Here is a 16,797-nt window from a genome sequence, read left to right on the forward strand (position 1 = left end):
CCTGCTTCTCCCTCTCCCTCTGCCACTCCCCCTGCTTGTGTTCCCTCTCTTGCTGTGTCTCTCTCTGTCAAATAAATAATTAAAATCTTAAAAAAAAAATCTTATTTGAGGGGCGCCTGGCTGGCTCAGTAGAGTATGTGACGCTTGATCCACAGGGTCGGGAGTTCAAGCCCCATGTTAGGTATGGAGCCTATTTAATATCTTATTTGATAAATTTTTTTTCTTTTTCCCTTTTCTATTTCAAATAGAAGACAGGAACAAATATAAGCATTTTTTTTCCTTTTTTTAATTTCAAATTTGTCCTCAACAGACACATCATTTTGTAAGTATTTGCTCCTCAAGTTGGGAGAGAAAAGAAACCCTCTTGTGAAAGTCAGTCTTCCAGCCCCCACAGGGCATTATGAATGCTCTGGTAAACAGTGACTGTAACTTTCATTCCATTTTGTTTGTCTATAAATTCCCTGATAATTCTATGCCTGATTAGTTTTCGTAAAATAAATATACCTATGTCAACTACCAGCAAAGAGATTTTGGTGTGAAATATGCTTTTTTCTTTTTTTTTGCATGTTAACCAGTGAGGTTATTTTTGGTTTTATTTTTAATAAAAATTGTGTATATTTGGGGAACCTGGGGGGCTCAGTTGATTAAGTGTTTGACTTCATAGGCTCAGGGTCTTGGGATGGAGCCCCATGTAGGTCTCCCCGCTCAGTGGGGAGTCTGCTTTTCCTTCTCCCTCTGCCCCTCCTCCCCTCCTCCCCGCTCGTGCTCAAGCTCTTTCTCTGTCTCTATCTCAAATAATAAAATTTAAAAATTGTATATATTTATGTGCCCACAACATGATGTTTTGATATACATATCCATAGTGAATGATTGTGCTAACGAATGATTGTGCTAGCTAACTAACATAGCCATCTCCTCACGTACTTTTATTTTTGTGGTGAGAGTACCTGAAATCTACTCTGCTAGCAAATTCCAGTATTCAGTACAGTATTAACTATAGTCATCATGCTGTACATGAGAGCTCTAGACTTATTTATCCTACATAACTACAACATTGTACATATTGACCCATCTCCTTTCTCCCAACTCTACATTTCCCCTACCTCCCCACCCTGGGTAACCACTGTTTAACTCTCTGATTATATATATCCAGTTTTTTTAGATACCTCATATAAGTGAGATCATGCAGTAGTTTTCTTTCTTGGGAAGGTGATTTAATATGGTGATGGAAATTTTCCAAATTAGCTTCATGCTAATGGAATATGTATGTTTTGGGTGTTTTTTTTTTTTTTAAGGTTTTATTTATTTATTTGACCGAGAGAGAGAGAGTACGCATAAGCAGGGGAAGTGGGAGAGGGAGAAGCAGGCTCCCTGCTCATCAGGGAGCCCAATGCAGGGCTCAATCCTAGGACCTTGGGGTCATGACCCAAGCTGAAGGCAGATGCTTAAGGGACTGAGCCACCCAGGCACCCCTGGAATATGCACGGTTTTGAATAGTAACCATTAAACCCAGTTGTTATTTTATGTTGACTAAAGAGGGGATGTTATTAATCTCTTATTTTAACACAAAATATTTTTAAGTTAAAGTATAACATGGAAACTGCTTCAGTTGCCTCAAAAATATTTTGAAATAAAGTGGGGCATAAATAAATGACTGCATAAATGTTCATTCATATATGTTTTCCAATTCATATTTGTTTATTAATGTATTAATTCCAACAAAAAACTTACTTTCTTATTTTAAAACACAATTGAACTTGACATGTACTGTAATTTAAAGTAATAAATAGTACTGTCTGTTAACTCTAAAATGTATTCTTACATACTTAATATTTATCATACTTAGGTATTAATCAGATTAATCCTTTAAGAGTTCACTGGCATATTGAAATACTTGGAGTTTATTTTCTAACAACAGAATTTCTAACAATCTTAGTTTAAGATGAAATATCTATTATAGATTAATAAATGGTATCACAAAAAAGAGTTCTAGACCAAATGTTTAGTAATTGGATTTAAGACAGCAGTTCCAGATGGGGAAAACTAATACTTGAAATAGTCACAGTGGTAATTGAAGAACCAGAATATAGAAAAGTTAAAGTAAAACTAAAAATTAACCACACGTATTCTGAAGGAAAGTGGAAGGACATGGTATAGGGTTACACTCTACTTCAAATGCAGAAGCAAAAATGTAAACATCAAACAAAACTATTATGACCTTGATCAACACCGTCTCTTTTTAATTCCTCTTACTAAAGCAATTAAACAAGCCTAAGAATTTTCTTCTGTGGAATCTACTTCCTTGTTGAATTCACGTGACTTGTCTTGTTTTCTGGCTTTCTTCAATAAAATCAAAGATCTGACATTTTTATCTTAATTTTATTTATTTTATTTTATTTTTTAAGTTGGTTCCGTGCCCAGTGTGGAACCCAGTGCAGGGCTTGAACTCATGACCTTGAGATCAAGAGCTGAGCTAAGATCAGGAGTCGGACGCTCAGCCAACTGAGCCACCCAGGCGCCCCAACATTTTTATTTTTTTAACTACAAACTATCACTGAATTAAAATGAAAGCAGTGGAAATGCCAGCTTTTACCAGAGTCAAATACATTTTGAGAATTTCAGCTGTATGTGACTTTCTGCCTACAAAGTTATTCTGATGCATAATGAATCTGTGTACCTACAGAATTTTGAGTATAAAATTTAAAAACACATTGACCTCAGTTTAGCATATATATGTGTTTAGTATCTGTGTCTATCTAATGGCCATGCAATTCTTTTTCAGGATGAAATAGATTGTCTGCAGAAAGAAGTAGAAGATCTTAAGAGTAAAAATCTTAGCTTGGAGTCACAAATCAAGACTATTCTGGATCCTTTAACCTTGATGCAAGGCAACCAAAATGAAGACAAGCATCCAGTTGCAGATAATCCAAGTAAAATTGACCCAGAAACTGTAGCAGAGTGGAAGAAAAAACTTAGAACAGCTAATGAAATCTATGAAAAAGTAAAAGATGATGTGGATAAGTTAAAGGAAGTAAGTTGTGGTTATTTTTTAAATTCTGCTGTGGTTTTTAAAATTCTGTATTTTAAGTCCCTTCAAAAGTAAAATAGCCATATTATCTTCACTCATTAGAAAATTTTTGGGGAAGGACAAAAATCTCTGGATGAGCACTTATAAGCAGTAGAACTTTTTTCTCCTTAAATGTCATTAGCTGCCAAGAAATATCAGGTCATTCCATTTGTGACCATAATTGGAGACTGTAGTGCTTTTGTATGAGTTTGCATCTTCTTGTAGAAGAGTGACATCAGTTTAAAGGATGTGTTTCTATTTACCTTCTTTGTGGTTTGCCTTAATTTTTTCTTAAGCTTATGTCAGTGACTGCCCTATATGCATAAAAACAAATGTATTCAATTCTCTACCTATAAAATGGAAGGTTTGGAACATATCTTCTCTAATACTACCATTCTCTGATTTTTAAGATTGTAATTAGTTAAAGACTGAATGACTAATTCCAAGGAAGCTTTGAGTAGCTGCTTTGGAATACTCCATGTAAGAAAGTATTGTAGCTTATGAAGTGGGTTCATTTTTTTCAGTTATTCTTCCTTTCACCCAACAAGATAAAGCATAGGTGGAAAAGGCAACCCCTAGGCTTTTTCAGTCTAGGAAAAGAGATGAGATCCATGCCATCAGTATGACAGGTTGTTATAATCAAGTGCTGTAGAGTTTTGTTGGCCAGAGGGACCAGCCTTTGGCTTTCATTTCAAGTTTATCCACAGCGGAGTCCTGCTGTGCTGTATGGAGTTGGTTTTGTGGTATCCATGTCCACAGCCGCCCATTTAACCTGTCTGTATTCACTTAAAATATTGTTACTGTGTTGAATGATTGAGTCCTGCCTCCTTGAAAACATTAATGAGCTCCTTAAAGAACTACCACCACATACTGACACCCAGATCCTCAGTGAAGCTGAATAGCATAGCAGTGTGCAACTTAATGTAAATACTAAGCCATCTTCACATATCTGCCTATAAAATAAATGTTGTTTGAGCTCAGGAAAGGCCATAATGAAAGAAGGGAACTTAGTGCTTTCAGAGAAAAAAGAAACTATAGATAGAATTACACTGAGTTTGTTACAAGTTTAGGGGAAGTGTGTAGTTTCTTTGGGTATTGAAGGCCAACATTAGCCTGTTGGTTTGTCCAAGAAGAGGATATAAAAAGGAAAGACATCTGGAAAGTTACAGTATTTATTAATCTACTATGTCCCCTTTAACTTCCCTTTGTCTTCTTGAGCTATCATTAAGTTCTACGTGGTCTCTTTTATAGTTATTAAACTTCATTTAAATTTTTGGCAATAAATGCTTCTTTGAAGATGAGGATCTGTATGAAAACATTATTCTGGGCTTGTAAAAGTGGTGTAGGGGGTGTATGTGAAAGAAAAGTACATAAAACACAGTTTTTCTTTGCTCTTTTAAAGGTCACATATTAAATTCAATACCCAAAGCTACACTGAGACCTCAGAATTATTTGGGATATTTAACAAGCCCATTTTGGATACCTAGTGGTGGTATTAGGTAGTACTAGGCAATAAATGGGGGCACAAATGAATTAAACATGGAAGCAAAATTTGAATCTGAGGTACAAAATAACATACTATAAATCAAATACAGGAGTACAAAAGATTCAGACTACACAGCATGAGTGAAATGGACTTGTTTTCTGATGTTTCCAGGACTAGGTAAGTTTTGAAACCATTATGAGATCAGTATCATTTACGCAATCAGTATTACAAATGCAAAATAGTTATGTGAAGTCCTAGGTACAACAAATGGGTAGAACTTTGCGCTTTGTAATCTTGAGCCACCTAAATTGAAAATACCTCTGATGGTTTAAAAAAAAAAAAAAAAGAAAAGAAAATACCTCTGATAGTTGAGGAACCAGCCAGCCCATAATGAGGATATTAGAGAGCCACAGGACTGGTGAAAGACCTTGAAATGTAGTGATACAGTATGGAAGGGATGGGGAAGAGAAGTCAAATGAGTTTCTAATTTAAGCTTGCCATCATCATCAGAAAGCATTCACTAAGTGCCTCGTCTTATGGTGCTGTGTTTGAGAGCTTAATTCATTGTCTGTGTGTATGAGGAAGTAAATGACTTTCCTTGTATCTTCAGAGGGGCAGTAATAGTGTTTATCAATCACTTAAAGAATTAACCCTCCACAGTACTGGTTGGTTTGCAACCATGAGGATAAGTAGCTGCTCAAGAGCCCAAAAAGAACCTCCATGAGTGTTAAGTACAAGAGCTAGCTAGGCTTTGTGCCCAGAAGAATGTTTTTTGCCCTTCCTCTCTTGTCATCCTCTTGGGGTATTTGTGTGTGGGTGGATGAGCAGTATAGTCAGAAGTTCTGGAAATTATTCAAGAACATTGGTCAAATTTTTTAAATCTGTTTTTAAGTCTTTGGGTTTAAGCCTTTTTGTTGACAGTAGTTTTCGTGACCCATTCACTTTAAAATGTTTTAAATGTCAATGTTCTAGTCAAACAAAAGACATTTCTCTTGCCAAGTTAGTGAGATTGGTTTCTAGGCTAGGGAGTGTTATTCTTTGGAATTAAAAAATGCCATGACTGAGGAATTTAAATAGCTTTTAAAAAGACTCTAAAATTGAGGCACACTACTTTTTATCCAGAATCAATATTCAACTTCTAAATTTCCTAGCAATTAATGTTTTGTTAGACAGTTTTTAGGTATCATACAATTCAAAAAGAAAGTCATACTTGGGATTTTTTTAATCAAAAGAGAATTCTTAGAATTTTATTAGAAAATATTGACCCAATTTTGAGAGTCCCAGAAGTTGTGAGCCAAGGCATTTGGGAAAGCCTTGTGAAGAAAGCAAGCAAGTGGTTTAACTATATTAGATTTGTTATCACTAAAAAGCTATTTTTAAGTAACAACCCAAAATCAGTCTTACAGCTCATCATTCATGAGAATTAACTCTTAGCATTAGTTTTGCAAATAATTGCATATAGTATAATGTTACCATGCCTAGAATATTCAGTTATGTGAAAAAGGAAAAAAAAAATATTTGCCATTAGTATAGTCCCTTAATGACGCTAAGCTAACTAACATAGCTGTTTATTTCCCTGGATAGGAGAGTTGCAAAGTGCTTGGGGATTATGGATTAAAAATGCTTGGTTGTGTTCACAGTTTTACAAGTCATTCCCAGTGGTGATTTTAAGTTTCTGAGGACCATGTTCTAGTATTCAATTTTCTGATATCACTCTAAAAAATACAGATGGCTCATGACATAATTTTTATAAGGCACCTGTTTTAGTTCATGCTTAATTATTTTCAACTCTTTTTTAAAGGCAAATAAAAAATTGAAATTGGAAAATGGTGGCCTGGTGAGGGAGAATTTACGACTGAAGGCTGAAGTTGATAACAGATCACCCCAGAAGTATGTATTTTGCTCATAAAGCAATGTTTCAGATGATGTCAATGTTTTAGAATAAGCTGCTATTATTGTATGTGTTTTTCATTTGACTCTTTTCATTGAAACATGTAGATTTAAATACAATGTCTTGCCTGTAAAAGTCAAGTGTATACTTATGTTATTGGTGAAATCTTTGTGTCATTTAAGGCTAATTTTGAAGAAAGGATTTCATTCTTATTCTTTTTCCTTATCTGATTAGCAGGAGGATTGTTTTATGTGACCTAAGACAGGAAAAGTTTCACTTGGTTTTGTATGTAACTGTTTAATAGTACTAACAGAGAGTAGGGCGATTAATGTAATGCCCTTTAGATATTCTCTGAAAGAATCTTGATAGTAGTTAACATATGTAGAGTGCTTTCTCTTTGCCAGGTACAACAACCTGTGATGTACTATTAGTGTTCTCCATTTACAGATGAAGAGACAGAGGCATAGAGAGATTATCCAATCTGTACAGCTAGTAAGTAATGGAAATAGGATTTGAACCCACGTAGTCCAGTCCCAGAATCCATGCTGTATTACATTACAGAGAGAACCATTACACTATTACATTAACCATTATACTAAAAAGCATATCTGAAATAGAGTTTAAGGCATTATTTGTTGAATTTTAGACTGATTTTAATTATACAATTAAGTGAATCTATTCTTCCTTTATGATGGGATAGTTTTCATTCCATTCCAAGTAAGACAGTACAAGTATTGCCCTGTTTAACAGTTTGTTTAAAATTATAAGAAACAATTGAGAGTTGAGAGTTAAAGATGGAGAAAAGATGGGAGATAGCACTTGAAGTTTTTCTTCTTCAGGGGAAAAAAAAAGGTAAGCAGAGAATATAGCCTTCCGTCCCTCTGTGAGGGGTGGCATATCAGAACTCCACACTTTCCTTCTGTAATGACTAGACTTCATTTCTTCCTACTGGAAAAAGGCAAGGCAGACATAAGCAGCTGGAAATTTGTCCTACCAGAAGTAACTCTCTGCTTATCGTATGAAAAAGAGAAAACACTGCGTTTAGTAAAACCAAGTGTGGTATCAGGAAATGGTAGAAGTAAACCATAATTACTCAAAGCAGAGATAACTAACCAATAGAGAAAGAAGCATAGCTTTTACCTTTAAATAGTTCCTTCCCCTGTGCTTTCCAACCTCATTTTTCTTTCACTTCAGATAATGTTCTACTTTGACAAATTAGTGAAATAAGCTTAGGAAATGTTGCTGTTATGTGGTGGTTTGAATCTCTGCTCCTCTCATTTATTGGCACCTCGCCTTGCCAGTCATAGTAATGCTTGTCCATTAGTTGCATTTCCCACAGTGTGCTGAATGGAACTAAAGCTATTTTGTCTGTAGCTTTTATTTCTTGAAAAGTTGCCCACCAGATTTCAGATTTAATGCCAGCCACCAGGATGTGTTTTTAAATATCCACGGTTCCAACCTGATAAGTAACGGAAGAATCTCACCTGAAGAAACCTGGCCTCTGACTATCCTAACAAACAGCCACACTTCTGAAACCCATATAACTTTAGGAGTTGCTATCTTTAACTTCCATTCCTTCCCTTCAGGGGAAGGGAACAGTTTAACTTAAAAAAACGATTTGAACTGACCCCTATTCCAGATCAATTTGCAATGCATTGAGGTATTAAATGCATTGCAGTTGATTTATAGCTTTGTTTACTCTGCATCACCAAACCCTAGTGGGATTCAGAGAGAAGCTGACCACAGCTGAAAATACCCAGATCTGGTTCACCTGAAGAGAGCTTCTATTTGTTTTGAAAAAATATGAAATTTCAAGAGTGTAAAAGTAAATGCAAGCAAATAAAACCATCTGTTCCATTTTGTTCCCTTGATTAGGAAGTTCCTTAACCAATTATTTTTCTTTTGTCTACTTGGTTAGGTGTCAACGTATCCTTTTTATGCACATAGCTTTAGTTTCCAATGTATCCTTCAAATTGCGCAGACATATTCTACAAATCATGCAGAGGAGAGAGCTTTAAGATTTAGATACTAGAGAGGAAAAAATTTAGAAAAGTGTCATTGTCAGCTTGGGCTATCACAGCAAAATACTTTAGACGGAGTGGCTTAAACATTGAATATTTATTTTCTCACGGTTCTGGAGGTTAGACATCCCAGATCAAGGTTCAGCAGTTTTAGTTTCTGGCAAGGGCTCTCTTCTTGACTTGCAGACAGCCACCTTCTCACTGTGTCTTCACATGTCTGAAAGGGAGTTTTGGTCTCTCTTCCTCTTTTTTTTTTTTTTTTTTTGGAGAGGGAGAGAGGGGGGGTGGGGGAAGGGCAGAGGGAGAGAGAAAAATCTTAAGCAGGCTGCACGCCCACACCCAGCACAGGGCTCGATCTCACAACCCTGAGATCATGACCCGAGCCGAAATCAAGAGTTGGATGCTTATTAAGTTAAAGAGATTAAGTTAATTTATCAGGTGTCCCCTCTATTCTTCTTATAAGGACACCAGTTCTGTCAGACTAAGGCCTCATCCTTATGAGCTCATTTAACCTTAATTACCTCCTAAAGACTCTCTTTGTATAGTCAGACTGAGGGTTAGGGCTTCAGCACATGAATTTGGCTGTGGGTGGAGAATACATTTCAATCCATAGCAGAAGGTATTTCTTTTGAAGACACTCAGATCATGCTATTACCCCCAACGAGACTAACATATGATGTGGACAAGGGTGACTTAAACATTTACATTGGTCTCAAGTAGAGAGTTCTGTATAAAAGTAATGTATTTTATAATACTTTAAAAATAGTGCTATAAGCTTTTAAAATGAAAATCTGGGTTATTATTTATCTTCTCTGTTACTGTTTTTCTGTCTGTTTCCATCCATTATATCCAGTCTTAAACTGTGCCTGGATAATATTCCTTCCTCAACTTTAACCTAAAAGCCTTTTTGAGCAGTATGTCAGATATTCTGCTAAGCATATTTTTCTAGGCTTCAATAATATCTATTCTGTTCCTTGTCAAAAATCCATTGTCCTAATATCTAAACTGGTGGTCCAGAAAATGGGGTCTTTTTCTTTGATTTTATATAGCCACTTCCTGAATTTTTCTTCTCTTCTAAAATAGTTTATTTCACTAGGGAAAACCATTTGTTTGCCCTTTCAGTTTTCTTTAACATGGAGTCGTAAGAGAATCAGATCTAATGTTCATAACTCCAGAGGTGGTGATGTGTCCTTTAGTTTATAAGGCTGATAATTTGAAGAAAACTTACTCTCCCAGCCAGCCGGGGAGTACTGAATGTTTATTTACTTAACACTGTACAAGGTGCATTGAAATATATAAAATAAATACTCTTCCTGACCCCTATAGTAGGTTAGGTCCCTTTGCTATAATTTCTCTTACTACTTTGTACTTTCCCTTCATAGCACATATCATAATTGCTAGTAGTTAATATTTTGTACAGCTGTTTCACGGCTTTCTTCTGACTAAGCAAGGACTATAGTTGTATTCACTATTGTAGCCACTGCATTTTATAAAGTTCTGGTTCATATTCTGCTCCTAATATGTATTTGTTGAGTAAATGGATGATAAAGTTAGCTCTTTTTTTTTAAAGATTTTATTTATTTATTTATTTGACAGAGAGAGAGAGCACAAACAGAGGGAGCAGCAGAGGGAGAGGGAGAAGCAGGCTCCCCACTGAGCAGAGCCCGAGGCAGGACTTGATCCCAAGACCCTGGGGTCATGACGCGAGCTGAAGGCAGATGCTCAACCCACTGAGCCACCCAGGCGCCCCAATAAACGTAGTTCTTAAGACTAGGAGGAAACAGACAAATCCTAAATGTGGTACACTTAATAGGAAAAATGGCTAGGTGGTGGTATATGCAGCTGATGAGTCACAGACTCTACCTCTGAAACTAATAATACACTGTATTAGTTGATTTTAAATTGTTTTTAAATTTAAAAAAATGAATTAAAAAATCACTGACAAAATGGGAAGGGGGGTATGCTTTACAATAAAAGAGAATTAAGAGTCATAATAATCAGATGCAGTATATGGATCTTGTTTGGACATTGATTCATAACAAAGCATGTGAAAAGACATTTTTGAGGCAATTGGGTAAATTTGAATATGAGCTAGATATTAGGTGATACCAAGAGATTACTGTTAATTTTGTTTAGGTATCTGTGGTTACCTAAGAAAATGTCCGTATTTTCTTTTAGAAATGAATACTAAAGTATAGACTATAGAGTATTTTAATAGAAGAAAGGGGATGTATAATAAAAAAATAAAACCCATGAAACATGGCCCCTGCCTCTAGGAAGCTCATAATCTAATGAAGTCAAGAGGCAAAAATACATGAAACAATTAAATACTGAACAGATTTAGTCAAATAGTAGAGACCGCAGTAGGAATTTAGAGAATGACCAGTATGTTGCAATGGTGAAAGTCTTTATCAAAGAGGCCGGACTTGAGCCTGGCTTTGAAAGATGGAGATTTCCATGAGGAGGAAGGCATTCTGAGCTAGAGAGAAGCAGCTTGAGCTGTTAGAAATACTAAGTAGTCCCTTTAGTTCCAGGCCCTTGTCTCTAGTAGTAGCTACAGTTATGCTTGAGAAACATGGTGGCTTCCTTCTCAGACTGATCGGAGCAGAACTCCTCTGTGTGATTTGCATATCTCTCCATCATGACTATCATCACCCCACTTAAATAGCTGGTTAGCATGACTCCACTGTATCCATCACTCTGTGCTTTAAACAGAAAGGCCTGTTCTCAGTCTCCTGTTCAGTGGGGAATGCCAAGAGTGTCACACCTCCACATGGTAAAAAGCAACAAAAATGAGAAGAAGCTAAGGGGTGTTAATATTCCTAAATACCCTTGGCTTCAATTACTCTTTCTAAACTGTGCCCAGAAAGGTAGGTATACTTGTCCTTGATAGAGTTAGGAGTTCCTTAGTATTTTTTTTTTTTTAGCTTGAAGAGATACGAAGAATTGACTTGTAAAGCATTTGAAGGTTTCATGCCCTGTCTCAGATCTTTCTGTTCGGTTGTGCCATTTTTTTTTGCTCTAGGCACACTAGGCAGGGTTTCTATGGTTTGTGCCGACTATTATGAGGCTTTAGTGGAGCAACAGTTCTTGCCCTCGGCAACTAACTTACCTTAACAGCATAGGGTGTTAAACTCCATGGATAAAACTCTATAGGTCATTAATATCAAACTTGGTTATAGTTGGATTAATGGCTTTCCTTTCTATAAATATGTATTCAGGAATGTTATGTGTTCTTGTCATTGTGTCTTTAGTGAGATCTATGGATTTGATAATGTCTCCCTGCATGCAGCTCTTTTACTGCACAGCAACCCGAGGCTTGTCATTATGGACCAATCTTCCCCCATGCCCCTGCTCCTTCTGGGGGAAGATAAAGGCTCCAGATACTCTCTGGATAGTGAACAGTATTTCCTGTTATTAGTATAAGAAAAAAAGTACTCCGAAGAGGAAAGCGTAGATTTCATAGATTATGACCTGGGCTTTCTTCCCTTTTTGCTGTATTTGTGTTCCTTGATGAGCCATCGCATTTACTCCCATAGCTTTAATAATCATCTACCTGTATGTCAGAGATAAAATAAAATCTAATAAATCTTTGTTTGGTTTTACATTTTTTCTTCAGTTGTAGATTCATATTTCTGTCTGTTTTACACCTTCACCCAAGATCCTATACTTTAAATTCACCATATAGCATGGTGTTTAAATAAATGCTTAGCACTGGAGACAGACTACCTGGATTCAAATGTCCCTGCTTCCACTCTGCCCCTCCTTCCCCTACAGAATTCATTTTCACCATACTTGAAATGGTCTTTTTATAAAATACAAATCAAATTATATAGAAGTCTCCTGGTTAAAACTGTCCTGTTTTTTCCTAAAATAAAATCCAGATTCTTCACAAACTAGTCTATGTTTGCCTGTTCCACTTCATATTATTCTCCCAACTCATCCTGCTCCAGCCATACTGGCCTTCTTCTGTTTCTAAAACATGCTGGACTTTTTCTCTCTGCTTAGAATGTTCTGCTTCTAGATCTTAATGTGGTTGACTGCCAATCAGATTCAGAGATGCCTTTCCTGATCATTCATTCTAAAGCAGCCCTCTGCTTCATACTTCCTAAGTCCTTACTCTGTCTTACTGTGATACCATAGTAATAAATAAAATCATGGCATGATGAAGCAGTATAGTGTGATTATGAGCGCAGGCTCCAGAGCCAGACACCCTAGGACTGAACTCTGGTTTTGTCTACTTACTAGCTCTGTGATTTGGGGGAAGACAGTTAACCTTTTTGTATCTCTGTTCTTGTCTTCTGTGAAATGAGGCCAAAAGTAGTACCTATCTAATAGGTTGTAGTAAGGGTTAAATAAATTAAAACTTGAAATGTGCTTATAACAGAGCCCACAGCTAGTACTGAACCAAGGTTATAGTATATTGTCTTCCTAGCCCTAATCAGTCTGAAATTATCTTGTTTACTTAATAGCTTGATCTGTTTGTTGTCTGTCCCCTCCATTCTAAACTCTTAAGCTCTGCAAGGGTAAGAATCTTAACTGCCTGTTTCCTTTACTTGCAAAACCCCAGCACCTGAAAGGCATCTGATGAATATTTGTTGAATAATTAAATGAATAGATAAATAACACTCAATAAATTACTTAATCCCTTGGAGCCATCATTTTCTTTATATACAGTGTGGATGATGTGTTACTGCGAGGATTAGCAGAAATAATTTCATGTCCTTGGAACAGTGTGTAGCACAAAGAACCGATAGAGGTGTGTGTCTAAATAATTGTATCCATTATCCATTCTACTCAAAAGATTGTTTATCCTCTTGCTTTGTTCCTATCCTCCTTAATGGCTTTACTACTTACTCATCTGGTTGCCTCAGATAGAAACCTCGGCCTTCTATTTCTCCACCCCTTCTCCTCATCCCACACCTAACTGTTCAGTATATTCTATCTGTCCTACCTCTTAAATGTCTCTGTAATCCATCTTCTCATTCCCACTTGTTTAGATCCACATGATTTCTTGCTTAGTCTATTTTAAACAACCTTCTGACTGCTTCCTCTTCTTTTCCACTCTCAACCCTAAAGCATCTGCCTTATTGTTGCCAAGATTCTAGAATATAAATTTGATCATCTCACTCCCTTGTTTAATAACTTTTGGTGATTCCCCATCGTCCTCAAATTAAAGCCCAAATTTCTTCAGAAGTTTATGAGGTTCTTTACAATATGACTTTAGCTTTGGCCTTTTTGTGTCCTCTCCAACCTTCCCGTTCTTATACTCTGCTTTGGCCATGCTGAATTTCTCACTGGGCCCAGATTCACCATGTTATGACCTGGCCTTTGCACCTTTGCTCATGCCATTTCCTTCGTTTTTCCTGGTCCTTCCCATTAGCCTCTCCCTTCTTATTCTGCTTTGTTAATTCCTCCGCAGTTACTCTTATTTGTGAGGCCCTTCATGATTTCCTAAGACAGAAGAAACACTTTCCTCTTGTTCTTCCCACTGTTCTTACATTATTAAGGATCACATGGTATACTGACAAGTTCCATGACTGTCATGCTCACTTAATCTACTGGCTAGCTTCTTGGAGCTAAGACATATTTATAAAAATGCATGCCATATGTGTATCTGTATAAAATACATGTAAGTGTGTGTATGACTGTGTGTGAGTGTGTGTGTGTGTGTGTGTGTATGTTCTCTGGAGACTGGCAGAAGGAAGGAGTCGTTATACTCTAATACTCCATGCTGCAACGTGGAAGGAACTAATCAGGGAATTAAGATTCTGAGCTTTCTTGAAGCTTAAAGTACAAAGAGTTTACAGGGACAAGAAACTCCCAAGATTCTTGGCATTTTCTCCAAATGAGAGCAGAGGGATTTCCTGAGGTTTTCCTGAGTCATACTAGAGATTGGGAGCAAGAAAGGGGAAAGGAGGAGGTGATGTTGCTGGGCTTCTGGACAAGGTTTCTTGTCTGAGTCTCCTTACTTGAACTGGATTTATCCTGCCTTTATCTGTCTCCATGCTTACTCTGAGCTGTGGCTCCTGGGTTCACAGTTCTGCTCTTCCTAAACTGTGTCTCAAGACATGCCAGTACCACCCAGACTACTCCTGTGTTTCGACTTCCTCAGCAGCACCTCTGGTCTTGCTGGCCTTGGCTATTGTCCCTTCTTGACCTATTCTGGCCTTTTTTACTTCTAATGATTCTCCCCTGACAAACGCCATGACTCCTGGTATTTGACCCCAGCCTGATCTGATGACTGATTCTGCTATGCCCTTTGGTTTTCCCGGAAGGGGAACTTGTAGACTGTCAGGGGAGCCTGATGATACCCTGGGGCCAGACTGTGACAGCCAGGTGTGCTCAAGCCCCTCAGCCGCCTGAGGGGCCCTTCTCTGGGTATTCAGCTAATTGGGGATGGACAGTTTAATCTGCAGTTTTCTGTCAACTTGTCTTTATTGTATTGATAAGATATTTTAAGAGCCTGCAATGCATGCTAATGACTAAGCAATAAGGTTGTTGGGAAGATTAGGACCTGCTTGAGAACAAGAATGTGTTCTACACCTTTTGTTTTCCTTTCTCATATCCTCTTAGCATACTTTAAGTCCTCAGTAACTGTCATCAGAGTAATAATTACAGGATGGCTGGATCACAGTTTTTGTTTTATTTTGTTTTAGATTGTTTCTTATGTTAATAAACATTCCCTTTGGAATTGGAAGAATAAAAAAATAGATTGTTCCTCATGGTGAGAGAGAGGTTGATCTAACTGTAGTGAAAAATAGGTAGATACTAGTCAGGAGATTTTTAAGTATGCTCTTTTCATATAACAATAGTTGTCCTATTACACTGTTGAGATTTTGTTGTTAAGGTTATTATATTTGGGAAAACCTATAAGTCCTTTTTTTAGAACTGTAAAAAGATATGAAATAGCATATCATAGGTTATTTCCTTCCATGAAAGATTAAGATCCCCACTGATGTCCTGTAAACTTCAAGGCTGATATTTTCTTTTGGGGCAGAAAATTAGGGCATTTCTATGTGGAATTGAAATGAAATATATTTATCAAATAAAATGGAATTTTTTCCATAGTAAAAAGAGTACTCCACCTTCAGAGGCAGTCTATATATATATGTCAGCCCTTTTTAGAGACCACAAAAGAGAATCTGTTCCTCTTCGTTTTACATATGCAGCCCAACACTAAGGTTGTTTGTGTTAAGAATTTCTAGGTATCTCAGCAAGAATTTTCAACATCACAATTTTCAACTACAAAGGCATGGTATAGTTTAATAAACACACACACACACAAAACTTCCTTTAAAATTGTATTAATAATATGAGCTGTTATTTTAAAACCCTACTCTCCGTTTGAAAGCTTGCAAAGCAGACTGTACCTTAATCTTTAAACGGTACTTCTGGGAGGTAGAAAGAGGAAGAATGGCTGCGTGGGCCTTAATTCTTTATCTAGTTCCACTGTCCATGTGACCTTTGTCTTTAAGGAGGATATTGTGACTTTTTTTTATTCTTGCAAATGTTGAAGTACTTTCTATTTTATTAAAACTAAGATGCAGCTTAATAATATAGCTTGTGTTTTTTATTCCTCAATATAAGACCCCGGGACAAGTACCTATGTGATGCTTAGGCCCACTTTAATTTTGCTCATTTCACGTAAGTAGCACTGTTCCCTTATAGTTGAAGATGCCTGCTGATTATGCATGAGGTAGACAAAATGATCATGTATACTTTCTGTCATTAGCTCACTTAAAGATGGGGCTTTCAAATTTGTGGTTTGGGTTCTGATTTAGTCTTCATATCTCTGGTTAAAATAGCTACCCTCTTTGGGTTGGCATTTGTCAGGGTGATCTGTCTGTGCTATAGTTTTCTGCAAGGCCACTTTAGTAAATGATCTTTGGAAATTGCAAAATATTCTTGAACTTGTGTCTAAAACATAGTAGGTTTTTGATAAATATTTCTCAATTTTGTGCATACATATCTGTATGTCTTTCAACATCTTGATCCCTTATTTCCACTCCAGGTTTTATTAGCAAGTGTATGTATTAGTAAATATTACAACAATCCTAGTTACTTAACTGTGTGTACAGACTGTGTGCTCAGCAATCCTAGCTTGTATTTTACATTACTTTACAGTATAAATAGGTACTTATATTACTGAAGAAGGGATCTCATGTTTAGGCACTTCATATAATGTCAGACATGGTGTTTGGACTCAGACACACTTAAATTCAAATCCCATTCCTGCCATTTTCTGCAAATCCTTGAACAAGAGACAGTCTTTTTAAGCTTCTCATTTCTCATCTTTAAAATAAAAATAACAGATCTTCCTTCATTGGGT

The 16,797-nt window shown here is 36.7% G+C and overlaps 1 protein-coding gene across 1 annotated transcript in view; it reads left to right on the forward strand.

The window, feature by feature from the left end:
* OBI1 (ORC ubiquitin ligase 1) overlaps nucleotides 1-16,797 on the forward strand; it is a 39,968-nt gene that overhangs the window by 12,565 nt on the left and 10,606 nt on the right. The window contains exons 4-5 of the mRNA XM_035003211.1: nucleotides 2,783-3,031; nucleotides 6,355-6,443. Coding sequence (XP_034859102.1) covers nucleotides 2,783-3,031; nucleotides 6,355-6,443 — 338 coding nt within the window. The remainder of the gene's footprint in view (nucleotides 1-2,782; nucleotides 3,032-6,354; nucleotides 6,444-16,797) is intronic.

This window comes from Mirounga leonina, unplaced genomic scaffold (assembly GCF_011800145.1).
Source record: "Mirounga leonina isolate KUSES-001 unplaced genomic scaffold, KU_Mleo_1.0 Mir_127, whole genome shotgun sequence".
Classification (NCBI taxonomy): Eukaryota; Metazoa; Chordata; class Mammalia; order Carnivora; family Phocidae; genus Mirounga; species Mirounga leonina.